Genomic DNA, 21,959 nt, shown 5'->3' with positions numbered 1-21,959 from the left:
AACTCGGGCCTAAACGGACCTCTTTTAAGAATTTGCCGTTGAGCCTACCTTTGAAGCATGATGAGTCCCTCCAGGTCCGTAAAAGCCATGGGTAATTGACCAAAGAAGTACGAGATTAGAGAACGTATGTCTAACCATTGTGTCTGCTCTGCTGTACTGTACCCCTGCTGTGTTCAGAGCTCATACACACCACCTCTTATAGCCCATGCTTCACAAAAAAAGCAACAGAGTAAACAGCTGTGGACAATAGATACAGACAACGTGGTTTCTATTTTTAGACAGAGGCTACTGATTATCTGTCTCTTTTTATGAAGCAAACAGATCTCCTTTAATTTAGAATATATAAATGGATTTCCAGCACATATGCTCATATTTTTTGTTTTAGTTTCTTGCAAGTTAGGGAAAACAAAAAGAGCTGTAAAAAGGTTAACAATTACGACACCTGCATAGGCTTGAATTATTTAGGCATTTTTAATTGATTAAAGACATTGTAGCACTTACATTGCCTTGTGCAGCTTCATTTCAACCAAGCAAAGCCTTTACAAAGTGATATAAATTTATACATCTGTTTGTTCCTGCCAAAGTCTGAGGAAAGCGGAAATCAGTCCTAAAATAGAGGAGAGGAACAAATAAACAGACAACGCGTTGGTGGAGCAGGAGGGACCGGCGAGGTATAAAGAGACACTTTAAAATAGAGTGATGAAAGATCCTGGTGGGACAAAAAAAAGAGCAGCAGCAGACAACCACACAGGGGGAAAAAGTTTTAAAATATACATTTTTAAGGATAAAGAATTCAAATTAGGTTTTCTTTTATGCTGAAGTTTTTTTTTTTTACTTATCCAGGAGGTTTGTGTTTCTGTGGGGTATAATTACAACTTCACAAAGGCTCGTTTCTTTAAGCCACATTTATTGTGCCGCAACACGCAGCGAGCACAAAGGTGAGGAAGGTGAAACAAAAACTCTCTAAAACATTCCTACTGTTAAGTGCGAAGGATCTGTTGTAGCCTAATGTGTTTCTTGAAATAAAGATGGCAAAGCTATCTCAAATTTATGCCAAAATCAACACAGAAATTGTTGATTGGACACAAATCAACAATCCCCCATTCCTCCCAGTTAATCTGTGGGTAACTAGTGGGGAGAGCTGAGAGAAGACTCAGGATTGGGTGATCAAAAATGGTCAAAAATCCTTCTTTCTGCATAAGCGCCATCCTTCCACAATTCATTTGATTTGGTTAGAAAAAAATTCTTCTTAATGTCAGTTTTATTTTCCCAATATTATAAATGTGTTCAAATTAAATGTCCAGCTTTGTATGCATGTCTTTAACAGATGTTTTCCTGTTGCTGATAGTTGTTTATCTGCATCCTTTCACACAGCCCTGTGGCAGTTTCCCCACTTCCTGCAGTAACGCCGTTCATTTATGTGGACTTGTTTCAGTTTAGCTGTACGACACCAAAAAAGGTCGAGTCAGCCTCCAGAGAGATCAGAGCCGGCGGTCGAAAAGGGATCAGCATTTCCAGTTCATCACCCTGAAGCAAGTGCACGGTGCCTGGAACAAAGAAACGTGAGGTTGTCTACAGGTTCAAACTGAAATGCTTTTTTATTCTTTATACGTTTTCCCATTTTTTCTGTATTTTTCTTTTACAGACAAAATATAACTTGATGAACAACTTATCATTATCCTTGAACTAGTCTGGATAGGCTTTCAACAACTTTAAAGGGGTGGTATTGTGTATTTTCTGGGCACAGTAGCTTTTTAAGTAACTATTACTTTCAGTTGTTATGAAAATGCTCTGTCTCTAAAAACTCCTGCTCTTTCTGAAACTCCGCCTTCAGGAAGTCACCACAACAGTGCTCCCCTATCAACCCTTTAACAAATTTTCACCTGCTACTAACTGAGAAGTGTGAGCTCAGTTCCACCAGCTGTTTGCTAATTGCTGCTGGCTAGTCTGAAGGAGCTCCGAGACAGAGTTCGGTCCACCCAGGCGTTTTGCACAGCTCAGTGGTTGCCACTGGAGATTAAAGTATTTCTCAAACATGCATAAAAGAATAAAGGCAACACTCCAAGTATATTTTAATAAGGAAATAACATTCTAACATTATGTAAAGCTAAAAAACATAAACTTTATATTAGTGTGTGTTTAGTAATTTAGGGGCTTATTGAGGCTGCTTTCTTGTCAATAAAGAAATTTATATCGTTTGGTTAGACACGTACCTAAAACCAGATAATCATACTTAAAAATGATAAAAAATTATAATGATCTACGTTATATTTTTGCTTAACATACACATTTATTACATGGTTTATTTTGAGAGTAAATTGAAATTTCACAACTTCCGCTCAACGGCGGCGTGAAAAATGGCTCTAGAACTACTTCTGAATACTTTTAAAGTTGTACCTTTAACTTTGCAAATGGCTGTGATTCCTGCTATTTTATCCACATATATCATGTTGCGGTTGGCCTGACACAAACTGAGTACAACACAGTTCAAAGAAGAGTGTAGATGTATTTCGACACGCATTAAATCATTTAGCGAAAACATCTGCCCATAAGAGTAATTGTTATGGTTCCTCACTCTTATGTGTAACTACTTAAATATGTGGGTCGGTGCTGAAAGACGAGCTGACTTATACAAGAGCAGAGGTGCAGGTTTAAAAAATAGGAACCTTTTTTTTAGGTAAAAGCTTTTTTTTCTTCTCCTGTTTGATAGCTACACTGACTGTGGAAGGTAATTTTCTGTAATCATAGCATGCTCTCATCTCATCCTTCTTGCTTAGACGTCCTGCTGGTTAGAATTAAAATCAATGATACCTAAAATCAAATTCCTAATAGTAAAACTTAAAACAAAGTTTCTAAATCTAAAATTCTGTTTGGAAATACAAAGATTACTGTGTCTACAGATGCTAAGAATTTATAGTTATTTCAGTCCAGTATTCATAATTTTTTTTCTGGATCAAAAGGAATCTCTTAGATATCCAGCAGGAGTTTTTAATTATCCCACAACATTTTACATATTTCAACCATTATTATTCTCCTCAGGACAAATTAGTCAACAAATGACTTTTGTCCAAACTCGTGGGTGCTCACAGCTCCACATAGCCATAATTAGATGTCATTTAATTAGCATTGTGGGTATTTGACATAATACTTTTCAGATATCTACAATTTTTTTTACTATTCACTTAATTTCACCTGGAATAAGACTAAAACGACCTCCCAACTTGTTCCTTTTTCTAACTAAAATGTTGCTTGTGGTATTCAGAATAACTTGCAGGTTCACATTCCTTACAATTACAAGTTATGGGGAGTTTATTTTTTTTTTAAAAGTACTTTCAACAACCACATTAACTTTTCATGTGGGCTATCCAAAATAACTCATGATCAGAACAACAGTAAGTCAGTTTCATTCTTATAATATATAGCAGTTCTTAGTGAGTCCTTGAATTTGTCTGCTCACAGGTAACAAAAAGCAGCAGCTGTTGGGTCTCACTGACCTGCGGAGTAGCACGTATTGTCAAAAGCTTCCTCTGTTCCATCCTGCAGGCAGCGCAAGAGCTCTGTGGGCCTCGTCTCTGCCTCAGTGGAGCTCCAGCTTTGAATGACATGACCCATAACCGTGCTTTGACTTTCAAACAAAACCTGTGAGTTAAGTAGAACATTAGCCGAATACTTGGAATAAATCATATGCAATATCAACTTAGTTACGCTTCATTTGGAATGACACAATACTTGTCCAAACACCAAGTAATAACCATCTTCTTGGACAACGATCCTATTTTCCCTCTGTGAAATTGTACTTCCTCGCTGCGCAGAAACAGTCCAGGGGATCACAGTTATATTTCCTGGGGGGAAAGGCAAAACACATTTATTCAAAAATAATGGCAGAAAGGAGTAGAACCGAGGCCAAGCACTTGAGTTTCGTTTTACCTCTTCTCTCTGGCTGTTTGTTAGTGTCAGCTCTCAACTGTAGGAATGATAACGGCGCTGGCAAGAGAGGTAGATAAAAATCATGCTTTAATTTTATTAACTGTGAAGATATCATTTCTGACCCCACTACCAGATTACACTGTAAAACCCAGCACCATATCTCAACCCATAAATGAGATAAGATACCATAACTTGGCTAAAAGTTCCATCAAAAATCGGCGCTTGATAAAAAAACTTAGTTGCTTTGAAAAAACTAACTTTTGCACATGTTTACATTTCATGACTTAAATGTGTTGTCTTGACTAATTCATTTTAAGTTTACTATAATACCGTTCAAACTTTGGAGACAGTATCTTGCTTTCAAGTTATGGAACAAATGTTGGTTGTGCTTAAAATAATTAATATATTTTAATAATTAGCAACTATAAACTTATTACTTAATTTGTTTTATATCTGAAAAAAAACCTATGAGATTCAGTAAGTATGATACAATAGACAACATACGTCTGTTAAAAGATTTTTTAGTGTTCTTAAAAAATGTACAATTATTTAAAATTTTATATAAGGCAAAAAAAAAAAAAAAAAAAAAAAAAATCCGTTAGCCATACATTTTGGAGTAATGTAATCCAAAGTTACTCCACATAGGAAAGCAGACATGGCTTGGCTTAAAAAACAGCACCAAACATAACAGTTTGCTGATTGTAAATGTTAATATTTGCTGCCATAGTGTTGTACTGCACTGACACGTTTCTCATTCAGTTGTTTTAAACAGTTAGTCAGTTAAAGCAGCCGCCATCTGACTAGCTGTTAGCTAAACATTACTCATAATATTTAACCAAAGCTAATAACGTCAAAGAACCTCACCTAAAAAAAAATGCAAATTTACAATTTTAGTTGGCGTCACTTAATGTAGACATTATAGTGATAATTTCTACGTTAGAAAATATCTAAAGTTTTGTGAACTTGGCAAGTTGACAGACACCTTAACAGCAGGCTATATTATGTAGCCGGCTGGGTTACAACTTGATTCACTCGTAAGTACTTTTGAAATCAAACAATGCCTGTCATTTTAACCACATTAAAAGTTTATGTGCATGTTGGTTATTAAACTGCTTTGAAGCAAGAGGAGTTTTCGCCTACTGCTTGGGTTTTACAGTGCAGAGAATAGCTAATAAGCACATTTTATTTTATTTTTTTTTCGTTCTCGGCTCCGAACCCACCTCCGCAGCTGCTCTGTTCTCTTTTTACTCTCCTAGAAAAGCTCTCCAGAGAACTCTGAGCTCTTTGGAAAACACTTTGCTTCATGCCCTGGGAGAAAACAACGCATTGAGAGGAAATTTATTATTGCAGCACTATCTGAATACTCGCTAATAGTATAAATCTCAGTAGTACAGTGTCCAAGATGACGCCATAATGCGTAATCATTGACATACCTCCCTTGTTTTAGACATCTTGGCCGGTTTCCCATGGACTCCCCCAGAACGTTGCTGATTTAATTGCTGACTTATGTCCCCTCGGAGTTTCTGAAAGTCCTTTTCTAAAACACTGACCCTGTGCGCTAGGAAAAGGCTAAGACAAAACATGATCGCCGTTAGCGAGAATAAAGCTTTATAGAGCATAGTGAGACCTGCTGACGGGATGTTCCTCCAGCTACTCAAATGGGTGAGGTCGCACATCAGTGCACGCCGGAAACCTGCAGTTTCAAAATGAGTTTCTAAATGAGGAACTGTCCTCTTGTTGCCTCTCGGAGATGGAACTCAATTTTTTTTTTTTTTTAAACTGCTGAAACTAAAGCCAACTCCGTGGCTTGTTGTGAAACTCGCAGACAACGTAAAAAGCCACATTTTAATAAAGACAAAGGCCCCGCTCGCACAGCATCATTTGTCCTTGTCAGCGCTCGTGCCAGTTCGGGCTGATATGAAAGGGAGGTTGGAGGCCTTTAAATGAACACCACCGGCTGCACAAACACAGAAGACGAGGGAGGCGCACTTAGGCAGAAAATGAAAACATTTTAATCCATCAATCAACTCCATTTACAAAAGTATATTCCATTTTATATACATTATGTACAAGCATGTATTAACAACTTGTTTCTCTACATGGATTCAGTCATAAAGTAACTAAACAAAAGCACTGGGAGACATATCACTGGTATTTTGCAGGGATGCTGTAGTGCAAATGTGCGCAAAAAAAAAAAAAATATATATACATATATAGTGCTGTTGCTCTTTGAATACCTTCCTCTGTCCTTGCATCTCGTGGAGTTTTCAACTCCTCCTTCCATGACTTATAGAAAAGGCTTAAATAATAGAAACAGGAACTAAATCATGAGAGAAACAGTGCCTCGCTAAAGTACCTTTTTTATATCTTACCGCAATACAATCACACACTTTTAAGGTTTTTTTTTTTTGCAATTGGAAGTTTATTTGATGGCCTTAGAAAAAGAGCTGAGAAATGGAAGGAAAATTACACAACGGATTTAAACTTTACTAATAAAAATATAAAAATGTCATCCCAACGGCAATATCATGTTGAAGGAATTTTTTGTTTTTTCCCCCACCAGCAGGAACAGAACAACCAGTCAGAGTTGATTGGACGCCAGCTAAAGCCCAGAACAAAGCGATTCTGAAAGACAATTAGTTAGTAAGCAGAGGTTCAATTTTTATCAAGATGATCCCAAACAAAGCAAGAGCTCCAATGGAACGGTCTGGATCAAAGCATATTCATGCCAAATGCATAAATGAGCCAAAGGCCAAACTTATATCCAATTGAGACACAGTGGCAACTTAAAACCTGTTATTTACAGATGGTCTCCATTCAATCTGTGAGATTGACGAGTTCTGCAAAGTCAAAGTAGCCAACATTTTAAAGCTGGTAGAGACATTTCAGGTTTTTATTTGTAAAAAAAAAAATGCTAACTTTATTTTCCTTCCACTTCAGATCTAAGGACATCTTTATGTTGGTGTATTGCATAAAATGTTCATAAAATATATTCATGTTTGTGGCTGTGACGTGATGAAAGATTTGAGGAGTGTGAATCATGAATAAATTTGCAAGGCACTATCACTGTTTTTTTTTTTTTTTTGTCATTGTTCAACAGCACTTAAAAGTACGTAATTACTAAGTACCTATCAGCACAGTGTCCTTCCTTGTTATAAAGAGAGCTGCTGCGCGTCGAGGGTGACTATAAATAGAGATTTTGAAGATTGACGAGGATATTTGGTTCCAAAAGGCGTATCTCTGCACATATTCATGTGGAAGGGAAGTATTTGAAGTGTTCAGAGTCCTTTTTTTTTTTCTTAAAGGCAAACGTTTGAAAGTGAACAAAAGTCACCAAAGCTCGCCGAGTGTCCTCTAGACATTGGCCTTGAAATGAACCCAGCAATCCCACATCAGGCAGGACGAAACAAGACAGCAGACGGCGAGTGCGGTTAACCGTTCTGTCCAGCAGATGGAGCCTCTCCGAGCCTGACGCTGCCCAAGAAGGTGGTGTGATTGGTCATGTTTATGAGCGTGTACTCGTGGGCTATGCGTATGGAGATCTTCTGGCCCGAGCGCAGCAGGCTCACGCCTGCCGTGTAGCAGGTGTTGAACTTGCGCTGGCCTGTCTCGATGCTGCACGTGCAGCGCAGGAACGGGCTGGAGTCCACCATCACGTCATAGCTGGCAATGTCGGTGAAGTTGAGGTAGTATACCTGGTGAGAAAAGAAAGGAGATCCGCACAAGACTGAGAGGGGTAATCTAAACGAGGGCGGCGTGAGCATTTAGGGGGTTCTCTGAGAGCCTGAGCGGCAGCAGAAGCACAACTTCCAGAGCTGCACACTGAGCCACAGAGGGAAGAGAATGACTCAGACATTAACAAAGCAGGCAGGGTTTCTTTTAAGATCAGCTGCCAGCTCTTTTCGACTGTAATTTTAAAGGAGTTACGTCAAGGACCGTACTCACTTCTACCTGACTATATATGAAGTAGACACCGTCCAGCAGCACCACCAGCTCTCCGGTGCGAGGGTTCATCCTGAACACGTCTTTATTGATGGACACCATCTTCCAGTTCCTGAGGACGCCTTGAGACAGATCTAAACATGTCACAACAAACACAGGGCGAGACAAACGGTCAACATAAACAACTCGTGGCGATGTTTTAACGAAAAACAGATCTTGGCACTGACAGAATATAAACCTGCTTAATGATCCTTGTGCTCCGTCTTAGGAGAAGGACTGAGGTAGCATGCGAGCCGTTCAGTCCTGACGTCAGGCCACATGGCTCTGACATTTAACGTAGGCTTACATGTGTTGAATGAACATGAAACGGCAGTGAGATTACAGTTAGGCCGCTATCGTCCTGCACAATGTTAAAGTCGCGGAATCACACATTTCTCCAGCTGGAAAATTTACTTTCTCATTTCATAGCAGCTCTGACGTTCATCCTTTGCAATTCAACTGAATAAGAAATAAATCTGTGTAAAGGACCAAAAATGAAACAATGAGATTTGTTTGAATATTGTGAGCAATCGGTCTTCGTTGGTGGTGGTCTGTGAGCGCCTCACTCCTTCACTTGGCAGCGTTCAGTCCCTCCAGGAAGTCGTGATGTCGAAACTTGACGCAAATGACCTCATCGTTCACAAATTCACTTCTCTGCAAATCTTTCCGAGCAAGTTAACGTTTTCTGTCTTTTCTTCTTTTCTAACCAATCACTGCAGCTCGGCTGTATTTTGTCCAATAGCCTTAGCCCACTTCTAATTTAACCTCATGTTTCATGATATCTTGTGAAGGTCGAACCTAATGGATGAAAGCATGTGATGCTAAACGGTAACATTTTCCTTTTTTTTTTTTTTTTTTTGCAAAAGCCTTTGAGATATTTGTAGGATTTTCTTACACTGAATCTACAGTTCATGTTAACTTAATTGACCAATATGGAATTACACTTTTGGACTTTGACAACTCCCCAAAACATGATTTTATTATGAATTACGGGCGCTAGAATTACTTGAAAGTGTTATTTCCATTTTAATTATTAAATATGGCATAATATCGTCTTTTTTGGGGAAGTTATGTGCAGCAGTATCAATTATTTCTGTAAGACCACGCTATGGCAAAAATAAAGCTTTAAAAAAATTGCAACTCTGACTGCAGCTTTTTGAAAAAAGGCTCATCCGTACCAAAACCTGAATTTTCTTATTTTGTTGGACTTGGTTTGACACAGAAAAAATAAAAATCGCTCCTCATCTTTCTACCAAGGACCTGAAGACTTTGGGTCAAAGCTACTCATATCTTCATCCGTCTTGACGAAGCAAAATTTTCCAGCTAACCCCAGATCATGATACAACCATCACCATGTTTCACTTAGCATGACGTTCTTTTAGCGTTAAAATATTTGCCCAAGGTTTCAGTTCGTCTCCTTTAGATAATAAAGATTCCCCACACGGTTTGAGAGGTTTTAGTCAGACGTGGATGTTTTCTTTGGACAAAAGAAAAAGGCTCCTCTCATGTAAAACTATTCCTTAGTCCAAACATATGGAGAATACATAAGACTGTTCTCACAAGGAAGCGTTCAGTGGAAATTCCTGCAGATTTCTTCGGTGCTGCGGCCCAGCAGCCTCCCTCGATATCTGTTGTGTAGCTTTAGTTTTAGAGAAACCCTCAGCTTTTGGAACCATTGTCCCTTTTTTTTCTCTCTCTAATAACTAAAGATTTTCTTTACTGTGCCAAGATACATTACTGTGGATTCTTACACTCTTGTCCTCACCAAAATCTTTGAACAATGAGATCCTTTGTAATCTTTCTGCGATGTATGCCTTTAGCTAGAGGTTGAAAATCAGGTCGACTTCATTTCAGTTTAGTTAGATTAGGTTATTTGACTATAATTGATCTTAGGTATGTGCCAAAGAATGGAAATGTGCTTCAACTAACTATCAGGTAAAGGACGGGCACTAATTTTGCAGTTTTTCCTTCTTAGTTAATTGGAACGCACTACATGGCCTGATATGTGTAAAAATATGAAATGATTTATTTCATTTTATTTTCTTACGTAGCACGAGCTTTACATTTTAACAGGAGCTTGTAGACGGTTCCATATTTCAACATAAAGACCATAATCCCCTCAGATGTGGCGTGCTGGATCTCTCGAGCGAACCATCAAAGGCGTGCCAACAATCTAAAGAAATGTCATTTGTTTTCTTGTAATTTCAATGTTTGGCAGGCCCGTCTGTTTGGTATAACTCCAAAATTGTGTGTTTGACAAACAGCAGTGACAGGGATAATTCGTGCTTATTGCTTCGTGTCAAACACGCTAGTATATCTCCGAGTGAGCATGAGCAAGGCACCCACCTTCCCTCACTTGGATTGTTGTTTCTTGTCCTTGTAAGTGAACCACTGCCGGCTGGAAAGCAAAGAACCCCAGGTGAATAATTTGCAAGGGGGGGCAGGCGGGCCCTCTCATTGACAAATATTTTTAGAATTAGATTTAATTCAATGAAGGGTGTACTCTTACCTGGAATTTCTTTGACTTATCAGAAACCCCTGCAACAATAAAAGACAGACATGATTTTTTTTTTTTTTTTAAACCCTGCAGTTCAATGCTGGAGAGAAACAAAAGGACGAGCGGTGATTAAACAAAACAAACACTGACATAGTTTAAGGATAAATCACTGCTATTCTGCACAATGTTTGACAACCTGAATCAGACAGCCTCATAGTGGAGGCAATGAGTTAATCAATTTTGACAACTTGAGCCCCCCTCTAGTGTGGGAAAGCGTAGATGTGCTGGGGGAGCACTGTAATCTAGGTGGAAAATCTCCGAGCTCTGTTTTCTCGGTTATCTCAGCGTAAGTTGCGCGGAGTCTTTGTACCTGCTGGACCTTGAGGGCCTGGAGGTCCCTGTGGCCCAGGGGGCCCGGGAGGTCCTACGGGCCCCACAACGTTGCTTCCTGGAATGCCGGGGATCCCAGGGATGCCCGGCGGGCCCTGTGGCCCCGGGGGACCCGGGAGACCAGGCGGTCCAGGCCTTTTCTTCGCTGTAGAGAGAGAAAGACGATAAAGTTACTTTTGTTGGAATCTAATCTGCGTGATCTTAAGAGATGTGGCGATATGAAGACGGGCCAGAGCCACGAAGGTTTTGATGGAGAGCATAAAACAAAATACACGCAAGTATGTTCATATTCCAAATACTCCATTTTGTCTCGTTACAACCACAAACCTCACTGCATTTACGAGGATTTTTTATGTGATAGATCAACACAAACTTGTGTTTATTTGGAAGTGAAATAAAAAAGATGCATAGTTATTATTTTTTTTAAACAGTTAATAAAATAACTTCAAAGTGAATAAAGTTAAAAGTTCGAGTTTAATTGTGGACACGCGAAATCACTGAAACTCGGTCAGACTTTATGGAGAGTGTGAGTGGAGATGTTAATTTTCATGTCTTGCCAGATTTTTTAATACGTTTCGTTGTGGGCATGGAACGCTGGGCTCTAGGTTTTCTGACTTTGGCATGTTTCGCAAAAAGTTCACTTTTGGTCTCATTTGGCTAAAACTTCTTCTGCATGTTTATTCTAAGTTTCAACATAGCCTCTCTTAATTTTATGTATTTATTTATTTTTGCATGTGCCAAAGGAAAAGCCGGACTTCTCATTGCTTTCTTTCAACAACTGCTTTCATCTTGGCACACTCCCACAAAAGGCCAGACGTGTGGCCCTGCGTAACTAAAGGTCGGTCCGTTGACAGATCCTCCCACCTGAGCTGTGGATGTCTGCAGCTCTTCCAGAGTTACCATGGTGACAGTTTCTCAGATTGCCAGGTCTTTCTGTTTATGTTGACGGCCTTTTTAATGTTACATTTGCAGTTGTCCACAGCTCTTTTCATTTTTTTAAATTTTTTTTATGAAGAATTAGTCCAGTGAGATGCTAAAAGCTGGGGATGACGCCGACTTTAAGCTTGCTGGAACCACTTAAAAAAAAAAAAATCCAAAAATGACCTATTCATGACCCCAGAGGTCATCACAGAACAACTCTATTTATACTAGAGTTAAATATTTACCAGTATTTAACTTACTGGCAAATATGTGTAGACTAGTAAGCTGATTAATTGGTTGTACTGGATTTATTTAATAGTATCAAAGGAAAGATTGCTGAATACAAATGCATCCCACACTTTTTCAGACATTTGTGTAAAAAAAGTTTGAAACAATCTAGTTTTCCTTCTAGTGTTACACTACCTTGTGTTTATCACATAAAATCCCAATAGACATCTTGCAAGGCACAGTACCTTTTTTCCTCTCTTTCCTCTTCTCCTTTCCATTTGATTCTGAAATAGTAAAAAAAAAACAAAAAAAAAACAGCAGCATGATTATTCCCGAAATAGTTTCATGAACAATCACCATCTTGGACAGCATCCCGAGCGTCCGCCTCGCAGGTATCCCATAATCGGGTTTACCAGATTCAGACGGTGCGTGGCGAAACCCACTGGAGTGGAGGTATGTCAGTCTGCGGTATCTCGTAGTGTAGTAATTTGTAAGTGCGGTTTCACCTCCTCTGTATGAACAAGTGCCGTAAGCATTCGCAGGCAGTGGAACTGGAGAAGATCATTAGAGAGATACTTTATCCTGCCAAAATCCTTTTTCTTTGAATTAGACCCAGATGGAGAACACAGATGAAAGTGTGTGTACATGTGTGCATGTGTTTGTTTAAGCATACATTCACCACCGGCAACCAACCCCCCCCCACCTACCCGATCCCCCCGCCCCCGTGCCCTGCGTCGCCGTTGTGTGTGCGGACGCACACGTCCGGATGTTCGCCGGGGCACCGATGTCACTGCTCCGGAGTTAAAATGCGCGCGCGTACATATATGCTCAGCTGAGGAATCCTTTCAAAAAGCCCTTTTGTGCATGTTTACCATGTCATTAGAACTACAAAGGCCATTTAACCTTAAAACCTCACAGTTTGAGTCCCCCCTCAAACATATGGGCCGGCGTTTCTCCCCTGGCTAAATGACTGGATGCATCCGCGTAGATTTCTCTTAACGAGCAGCCCTATCTGGAATCTGGTGCCCGTTAGAGGAGCGCTGCAGACACACACACACACACACACACACACATGCAAAAAAAAAAAAAAAAAAAAAAAAAAAAAAGGACACACATACATAAATGCACACAAAACAGCACACATCTAAGGCTAAGATTACAAAAGCCTTTGTCTGTGCGCTCGGCGTAGAGGAAAGACCTGGGAATGATTAGTGTTTAGAGGCTCGGGACGTTACCGATTTATGTAGAAACTCTCAAAGGTGAGTTTTTTCTTCTAATTTAAACACAATCACTAAATTCCCCCGCCGCCGCCACACCCCAAGTATTCAGTGTCACGCCACAGACGCTGGAATGCCTTGTGATCATGGTGCACTTGTTGCACTCAGACATGAAACATCAAAGTCTTTGCTCTTTTTTATTTGCATAGCTCAGATTCTAAACAAAAGCGAATTCAGACATATTGGCCATATGGCTTTTTTTTTTTTTTTTTTTCCTTCAATGGAGTTATTAGTTTACATAAATCAGCTTAAAATAACGAAAGCCATCAACACTGCTGATTATTATTCTAATATTCAGATGTGCGATGATAGGTGCGAGCGACATTTGAGAGACTGTGTTATTTTGAGACCGAGGGAAATTGAGAGGATTTCACTGTCTGTTTCGAATTGGTGCAACCCTCCCAAAGCCCTTGTTGTCCTTGCTTGCTTTCCAAGTATTAATCAATCCCATTTTACTTAATGTTTTTGCTATAAAAGCACAGCCAAATGATGTGGTGGGGTCGCTTTGTAAAGTTAGCACAAAGAAGTTTAAAAACAAAAAAAAACTAAAATAATTCATTTCACAGAAGTGAGAAGCCATTAACATCCAGTTTTCGGAATTTAGGAGCCGTAATCCCAACATGAGCCCTTTATTTACACAGTAACCGAACCCCGTTACTACAGAAACAATTGCTCAATAGTCAAGTCAGCAGGTGCAATGCAGTCAACAAGAGTGGACTAATCCAGAGGACAGCATCTGCTGGTTTTCCTGTGAAAGGATTTGACTGTTAATCAGAAGTTCAAGTATTACAAAAAAACAAACAAACAAAAAAAAAAAAAACTCAAACCCATTACTTTATATTCAATAAAAAACATAAGAACTCCTAACATATTTGTTTTGTGATTTCACCCCAACATTCAGATGCACTTTTTTTTTTTTTAAGTTTCCCAAAAGTGAGATAAAAGCTAGAGAAACCTTGAAGATTATATTTCATTCATTTTCTGCTGGATTCAAAACTGAACTGTTACTTCTTAAAAGCAACATACAGCACTTGGTGTTTGTTATAGTCCAAGATAGGGATGTATAATTTGGAAATGTGTACATCTGGAACCATTCCAAGATAATTAACCCTGGAGGCATCATTGTTTATATCAATATATACATGTGTATAGTATTTTACATATTTGTTAAAACTATTATGTTCTGAAAGCATAATGAGCTTCTCTCCCTTCTCCCTACGCAGAGAAGGGAGAAGGCTGCCAAGTCCACAAATAACCAGAAATAAAACAAAACATTCACAGTCAGGTGCAGCATCTTAGTGCTGTCAATCATCCTTGTGTACGTGCTGCTCACACCCTCCCGCTTTCTCTCTGCTGTGCTACAGCTTCTTCTCGTCAGCAGAGTCCGTCATGAATGCTCAGGTTAGCAAGCATGGCCACCGCTTTAATAGAGATTTTAAATATAGTCGAGGAAAGCACGTTCTGGCACAGCGTTGACTAAAACAACCAGACTTAATGCCATTAATCTTGAGCAAATTAATGTTATTCAAATCACATGCACATGGTCTACTGCGTATTGTTGGGGTTTGGAGCCAAATGTCGCCACATTTCTTCCTCACATAGACACAGCTTTATAAACTAATGCTACAATTGTGACCACATTTAGATGTCTTTACTTTAAGGGAGCAAAATAAAAAGCTATCTATTTAAAAAGTCTGAATGTGCTCCCCCCCATTGTCCATACTTGAATAATGTTATTGATATTCCTATTTTGTTCTTTTAACAACGAAAGAACTGAATGGCCAGTAAAATAATTCAATTTTGATAAAGTTTTGCAAATAAATACATCTGTTGAAACATTTTTTAATGGCATTATTTTGCATGGATCTTTGCCTATGACAAACGATACGTTTATGTTTATGTTGGCCAACGACAGGGGTAAGAGTACATTGCATAAAATTGGCCACGATTTTCATTGAATTCCAACAAGGTTCCAATTTGAAATGATTTCCAAATGTTCATGGCTCACCTTCCCAAGAAGATTTACTGTAAACATCCCTCCCATTTGCAAAATTAGTGCTATAAATATGTTTGGAAGGTCAGACCTCAAAGTAATTTGGAAATTGTTATCAACCAGGGAAAGGCCTAATTGGTGCACCTCTAGTAGTTAATCTACAGGTGGAAAATGACAAGGTGGGAAACGCAGCATCCGATTACAGCTTCTTTGTAAGGGTGTGGATGAATTAAAAAAAAAAAAGAAAAAAAAAAAACGCCTCACACCTGTTTCTGTTTCCCTGGCAGGACTCCTTTTTGCCCGTCGCGTTCTTCCTCTGCTGTCTTTTGTGCCGTGGAAGTCGTCGTCGCTTCTGTAGAGGAACCTCTCCTGAAGGGGACACAGGGAGGGTAAGGGAAAATTTAGGAGTGGAAAATTGCCCAGAACTCAAAACGTGCAACAAGCGTCGAAACAAAAGAGCCCTGAATCGAACAGCTGTGAATATCAATAGCAGCAATGCCATCTGGGATGAAGTCAACAGAAAATAAAGGAAAAACAATCCAGGGTTTTGAGAGGGAAACACACGTTACAAGTATTGACTCTATTCTTGGCATATAATGTTTGCACAGAAACAACTTGGGGCATTTAAAAAGACGCGAGCCGAGACATTCACCTGTGGCCAAGTCATTGTCTGTCCCAGTACGGGCTGTAATTTAGCCCGCAACCCGAGACGTTTCTGTCTGTGTCTGAACTCGTCACCTGGCCACGGACGCTCTAAAATTCACCTTTTTTTTCTTTTTCAACACAAAAGGAGGACATGAGGTGGGGTTAATTCGAGAGCAACACCTATTCATGCGCACCTGGTCCCGGCCTATTCACTGGTGACATGAATAACCAAAAATAAAAAAAAAAAAAAAAAAAAGTCCAAGAAACAGATCTGGTGTGGCTGATTTAAGATCCGTAAATCAATTTTCCCCACTGCTGTCTTTTTATATGACCTACATATTGGTGTGCTGATCAGGGTCAGACTGTCCTGAAACCTTGCACCAAAAACATACCAAACCACCATACAGACTTTATTTTATCGTATCTTACAATGTGTACGTATATTTCTTTTCATGTGCAGCATCACACATGCCCTTTATTTCCACCTGTGCAATATTTAATGTTTGAGTTTCACATGTCAGATCAACAAAAGACGGACATATTTGTAAATTGGCAAGAAAATGATACATATTTTTTTTTATTTCTTTATAATATTAGTGCTGTACACTATACCACAATTATTTTGTCAGTGAAATATGAATCTCACAATGGAGGGCTGAAGGTCACAGTGAATGAAGAACAACAGAAAACCCTTAGGGGATTGATCACATAAAAAAATATTTAAATATTGCTCACTATGCATGTAAAATATTTTAGAAACTATAAGCAGCTTTTATTTTTTTTCCATTTCACGGTTTTATATGCCATGTGTCAGGCCACAACATAAAATCTTAATAAAAAACATTGAGGTTTGCGTTTTTCAAGATGGAAAAATGAGAAATATTTCTAAAAGTTCAGTCACGAAGCCCCGACAACCTGATATCGCCCCCTTTCCGAAGCAGCGTGAACTCCCAGTGCCTCCCCAGTGTGGTTTTAAACCAAAACCACTGACAGACCATAAGAAGACAGACACAAGAAGTTATGCTTCTAGTTTTCTATACCTCTTTTCAGATGTGGGAACACCCACCCTCCCGAATGCCTTCCCTGAAGCGAGCGATGAGCTGAATCATGTCGAACACCTCCCCAGCCGGCTCAGAGTGCAGTTAACATCTACGTCCCTGACCAGCTGCCAGCTACGTCTGACCTTACGAGGCCCGGGAAATCCAGAACCGATGAACGAGCGCGAGTTGGAACAGTTTACGGACAACACAGCCGCTCCAGATGTTCCTTGGGAGCAGAAACGTTTGCTGTTCATTTGGCGTGCAGGTGCCTCCACATCTCCTCTCCAGCTGTTGGTGTGTAAAAGAACGAGGTGGGGCGGAGAGGAGGGGGGTATCTCAAAAGTATTCTTGGTGTGTATGTTCAGCCATATGGCTTTACACTTTCGTCTGTTCTGACAGCCAAACATGATCTCGCAGCCAATTTCTGGCCCGAGATTAAGGGCCCGGCAGAACGACGAAAGACAAACAAGCAGCCTGCGAGGCTACTACCAAACCGGTGCAGCTGACAGATGAAGGCAAAAGAGCGGGGAAGAAAAATTAATTTTAAGCTAAAAGCTCCCATTAAAGTGCCATGCGGAATGGTTTCACACTCTCGCTTGCTTGGTTTCACATCATTACAACATTTGCAGCCCTCATCGTCTTCAAAGGCACGCCGAGTTACAGTAAATCAGGATGACAACGTGTTGGTATGTATGCCAAGTGCCAACTATTGAGTAAACCATTCTTTTTCGGCACAAAGGGAAAATGCAATTAATTAGAGGGCTTTCAAATCTTCAAAGTGAGGGGGGTTGCTGTTGCGAGCCGTGGACGCGATTCCCTGTTGCTTCGTGAGGATATGACTAAAATTCAGTCACCCCAGGCTGTGTAATTTTGCTATTACAGGATTGCTCCTTTCGCTTTAATTAGCACCACTCCAAAAGCCTGTATGCTTGCCAGCACTTTTAGACATCAGATTTCCTACATATTTATGACGACTAAAGACAACAAGCAGATTCTCCTTTATATTTTACTGCACTAAATATCCATCCTGGTTGCGGCATAGATATGTGAAACCCAATAGCGCTTAAGAATGTGAGGTTACAAAGTTGAGGAGGTGAAACCGAGGCCTGGTGGCTGATGTTGCATGTCGGGTGCCCATCACCGCTGTGCAGGCATTACTAACCCCAGTGGCATGCATCCTCCCGAGAGCCGACGGCTCGTGATACTCCTGTGATTCAAGCAATCGAATTTGACGATGACAGCGTGTTTTCTTTTAAAACACCACGCACAAAAAGGGCGGCCTCCCCGTCTTAAACGCTTTCTCTCCATGTGTTTCAAACCATAACCCGGGTAATTCAATAACGGTACGCATACACTATGAAGTTCAACCTGAGGGAAATGTAGCCTGTCAGCAGCCAATCACCCCTCGGATTGTTGCAACACTTGCTGGCGGAGAGATTCCTCACTCGAACGTGTCGAGAATTTATTATTTTGGTTGATGTTTGCGACGACTCTGGACTCAATCTGTCTGCGCCATCTGCCTGTCAGGACGATTCAGGCTGTGTGCGTTTATGCGTTTGCCTCCTCACATCGCCGATGTTTTAACCTCCTATTGGGCTTTTACGACAGCTCATTTATTTATGCACAATATCCGAGTGAACAATCACAAAACTTGCTGTTTTAGCTATCGGCAGCAAATTACAATCAAAGAGGGTCATAGCCCACCCGGCGCCTCGACCCTGATCGCAAGTAAAGACTTTTGAGTTTGATTCCCATCAAACTGGCTTTTTTTTTTTTTTTTAATAGCCATTAACCAGACTCCAGATGTTTCAGCATGTGCTCTCTCTGAGACTTTGAAGGCATAGATCAGAGCACAGAATTATTTCATATAACAGAAGGCCCAAGAAGAAAACATGAGCCGAGCTAACACGATCAAATAATCCTTAGATCACACTTTAATACATTTCTCTGGCTGATGTCAGGTGGACAAAGGCACAACATGCTCAAACCCCACATCTCGCTGCCATCATAGATATTAGCGCTGTACACACCTGGACGGAGGTTGTTTTATTTTTACTGTTGGGAACTGAGCAGATCTGCGAAACAGCTGGAATTTACTGCCTTGCTCAAGGGCATTACCAACAGCGAGGTGGAGGTGAGGACTGTTAAGATCACTTCCCAGACCCACATCATAAATCGCCAGCTCATCTGCTTGGATTAAGAGAGCAACTGGAAGGATTTGGTGAAACTGTGAAGTTTTTGAGTGGTTCTTAAGTTCTACCTGCAATCCGGAAACAGCTGCTTCGTTTTATGATTGTTTCTAAAAAAAAATAAAAATCTTAGAGATCTAAGCACTGCCATTCTTGTTAATGGTTGAGATTAATACTTTTCACTGACACAGAAAACTAAAGTCTGCTGGGTGTGACTTGCATTTATCATCATCAGTTCAATTTCTGCTTATACACACACAAGATTTTTGATCTCCAATACATATTAGTGGCTGCTTCCTTCTGACTGGATTTTCATCTTCTGGTTTACTACCAAGACTGACTGAGATAAGTCAAAACATCTACTGTAAGAGAAGGCAGCAGGCTATAGCCGACAAATATGCAATAAAGTGTGAATATTAGCCCTTATAAACAAGTTCAAAGAAATGCTCCTTTACCAACTTGAACACACACAATGCCATTTCTTTTCTATTTACTACCATTTTGTGGCAGTGTACAAACAAATTCCTCTCTGAAGTATTCAAATTGTCTTTTGTCCTTTCCTACTGCCTCCAAACAAACCGAAGTAAACAATTAATGTTCCTAAACTTTTATCGGTTTATTTCTATTACTACCTAAGTATTTTCTGATTAATTTCACAGGTAAATAATTATAAAAATAATAATTCTACATTCTAGAAAATGACCTAAAATCATCTGTTCTCTAAGTGGGTATGAAACCTTCTTTTAAGACGAGGTATAAATTGGTAATTAAACATTACTTGAGGCACAGCTACATTTCCTACAGAACTTTTCCTGAGTACAAAATGTCTAAAACTGCAAAAGTTATCAACTGTCCAAAGGGTGAAGTGACCTGGATCCATATTTTTTTTTTTTTTACGGTTCAGTATTTCCATGGGTTATGGAGACAAACGCAGTTAACATTTATCCATCGTTTTCTATCAGAGCCACAGGGTGTTTAGCGGTCGGGTACACCATGGAGGGGCCTCTGGTTCATTACATGGCAAAACTACTAGTAGATATTGTACAATTTAATTGACTTATGTATTGTTTTAAAGCAGACATCTACTTTTCTGAAATATGTAGCACGGAACGTGCATTGGTGACACTTGGTAGATGGCTCCATCTAACACCAGAAGAAGTCTGCCAAAAAAAAAAAAATGTCCAAAACTACGAAAAGTGAGAAACGTTGAAGGGACAACGTGGAGTTCTAGTCATTTTGTCCCTTCTCTACTTCTATGTTTGTAGTTTGGTCATATCCGACTTGTTAGTTGGCGTTTCTATATGAACCTAGCGTTCACTTGTATCCATATTGACATAAATTAACTTTCCATAATCTACTCATGGTCTGTTTTATGCAAAGTTAATTATGTGAGCTCATATAGAGTCCTTTTGGGTCGTTATCTGTCATAATGCACATGAGGAACCAGAACCAAAATTAAAACGGGATAATAGTTAACCTGAGTTTTCAGAAAGCAACATACAATAAAATCAAATTATGGGTGAAATATGAACATTTATCGGCAATTTATCATTATAATTATTGGAAGAACCTGTTTACAAAGTATATAAGTGCAAAATGGTTTAGTTATAGACACAAAAAGGCAACGTATATATGTGAAACAGGGGTATGACATGGTAAAGAAGTAAACTGACCAGAGTAACACTTGACAAAAAAGGCAGAGATAACCCAGTTAATGTTACTACTGTTACTGTAGTAACAGTAACATCCCACTGTTACTACAGTAACAGTGGGATGTCAAGCAATCATTCTCTCCTCAGTTGGATACAAGAAGCTGCCAAACAAGAAACAGCTCTTTTTTTTTTTTCCTTTGAAATTCTTTTGGATGCACTTGTTCATAGAAGCAAAATGGATTTGTTTCGCTAAGAAACTCTGCTGGAACCGATCAGACGCATGCTTCAAAATGTTTCCAAAGAAGTAAACTGACCAGAGTAACACTTGACATTTATGGCATTTATGGTAAAATGCCTTCATTTTACCATAATGAAGGCATCCATACCACCTGCCTTTCTCAAAACATAGGTTATACGCACAAAAAAAACAAAAAAAAACAAATCCTGCTGTGAGGGACAGTTGAGTACCACTTGTTTTATGTTTGCCACATCAGATGCATGCTGATTGTTCTGCTACACTTGCCTGTATACCTGTACGTCACATCAAATTTCAACCATTCCCGCTGAGGGGGCCTTTGATGCAGATGTGTGTGAAGATTCCAATAAACATTTTTTAACTCTACAAGAGAGACTCTTCAAAGGAAGGGACTTGGGGGGGGGAATGGCTAACAAGTGCGGCCTCAATGCCACATGCTCCTGTTTCTCCAACTATGTAAACTGTGGGACGTGTAATCAGAGTTGTTTAATGCAGACATCTGGCACGGACAGCATCACAGCACTGTTAAATATTTACAGCTGGGCCACAGTCTTTCACCTCATGAAGCATCACCATCTGGGCCGAATACCAGGCCCGTCTCACTCGGCTACAACAAGGGAAACAGCTACTATCTAAAATAAGCCAAGCAAAGAGACAGCTAAATAAATATTCCGAGCGCGTGAGAGAAAAATGTTATGGAGAAATCCCGATGCGAACGATGGATCTCATTAATGTTTCCTCCTGAGGAATAAATGTGTTTGCACTGGAAAACTTAAATCCCTCAGGGTGACAGCTACAGGTCCTGGCCAATGTCCCACACAGAGGATCGTTTTCTCCAGCGCAGAGCTTACACAACCGCTGACAAATGAGCAGTATTGAGACAGCAACGTAAAGTTGAGAGGTGCAACTTGGTACTTTTCGTGCTGATCAAATTAGGGAGTGGAGGAGTTGGAGTGGGGGGGG

At 39.8% G+C, this 21,959-nt stretch overlaps 4 protein-coding genes across 6 annotated transcripts in view; all 4 read right to left on the bottom strand.

Annotated features, from left to right (window-relative positions):
• The window catches only part of LOC106947088 (leucine-rich repeat-containing protein 32-like), a 3,361-nt gene extending 2,984 nt beyond the window's left edge, over positions 1-377 (bottom strand). Inside the window, exon 1 of the mRNA XM_015031881.1 lies at positions 49-377. Within this exon, the coding sequence (XP_014887367.1) occupies positions 49-138 (90 nt within the window). The 5' untranslated portion in view covers positions 139-377. The remainder of the gene's footprint in view (positions 1-48) is intronic.
• LOC106947089 (uncharacterized) overlaps positions 1-13,969 on the bottom strand; it is a 26,590-nt gene extending 12,621 nt beyond the window's left edge. Inside the window, exons 1-2 of the mRNA XM_015031883.1 lie at positions 13,953-13,969; positions 11,931-11,932 (exon numbers count right to left, since the gene is read on the bottom strand). The gene's annotated coding sequence lies outside the window, so the exon portion shown is untranslated. The remainder of the gene's footprint in view (positions 1-11,930; positions 11,933-13,952) is intronic.
• LOC106947091 (tumor necrosis factor ligand superfamily member 13B-like) lies at positions 455-5,776 on the bottom strand. Its single transcript, XM_015031887.1, has 6 exons — positions 5,361-5,776; positions 5,148-5,235; positions 3,928-3,984; positions 3,730-3,842; positions 3,495-3,639; positions 455-1,547 (listed from the first exon to the last, which is right to left on the bottom strand). Exons 1-6 carry the CDS (start codon positions 5,601-5,603, stop codon positions 1,432-1,434), a joined length of 762 nt encoding a protein of 253 aa, XP_014887373.1. The 5' UTR covers positions 5,604-5,776; the 3' UTR covers positions 455-1,431.
• The window catches only part of eda (ectodysplasin A), a 20,403-nt gene continuing 4,360 nt past the window's right edge, over positions 5,917-21,959 (bottom strand). Inside the window, exons 2-8 of one of the 3 annotated variants that reach the window (XM_015031885.1) lie at positions 15,481-15,583; positions 12,190-12,228; positions 10,776-10,940; positions 10,418-10,446; positions 10,255-10,306; positions 7,879-8,003; positions 5,917-7,622 (exon numbers count right to left, since the gene is read on the bottom strand). In XM_015031885.1, coding sequence (XP_014887371.1) covers positions 7,359-7,622; positions 7,879-8,003; positions 10,255-10,306; positions 10,418-10,446; positions 10,776-10,940; positions 12,190-12,228; positions 15,481-15,583 — 777 coding nt within the window. In that variant the 3' untranslated portion in view covers positions 5,917-7,358. Of the gene's footprint in view, positions 7,623-7,872; positions 8,004-10,254; positions 10,307-10,417; positions 10,447-10,775; positions 10,941-12,189; positions 12,229-15,480; positions 15,584-21,959 lie in introns of all 3 variants that reach the window. The other 2 variants (XM_015031886.1, XM_015031884.1) reach the window with 2 other exon arrangements.

This window comes from Poecilia latipinna, unplaced genomic scaffold, assembly GCF_001443285.1.
Source record: "Poecilia latipinna isolate Pla-1442-1.1 unplaced genomic scaffold, P_latipinna-1.0 Scaffold222, whole genome shotgun sequence".
Classification (NCBI taxonomy): Eukaryota; Metazoa; Chordata; class Actinopteri; order Cyprinodontiformes; family Poeciliidae; genus Poecilia; species Poecilia latipinna.
This window is presented reverse-complemented; position numbering and strand designations above follow the sequence as displayed.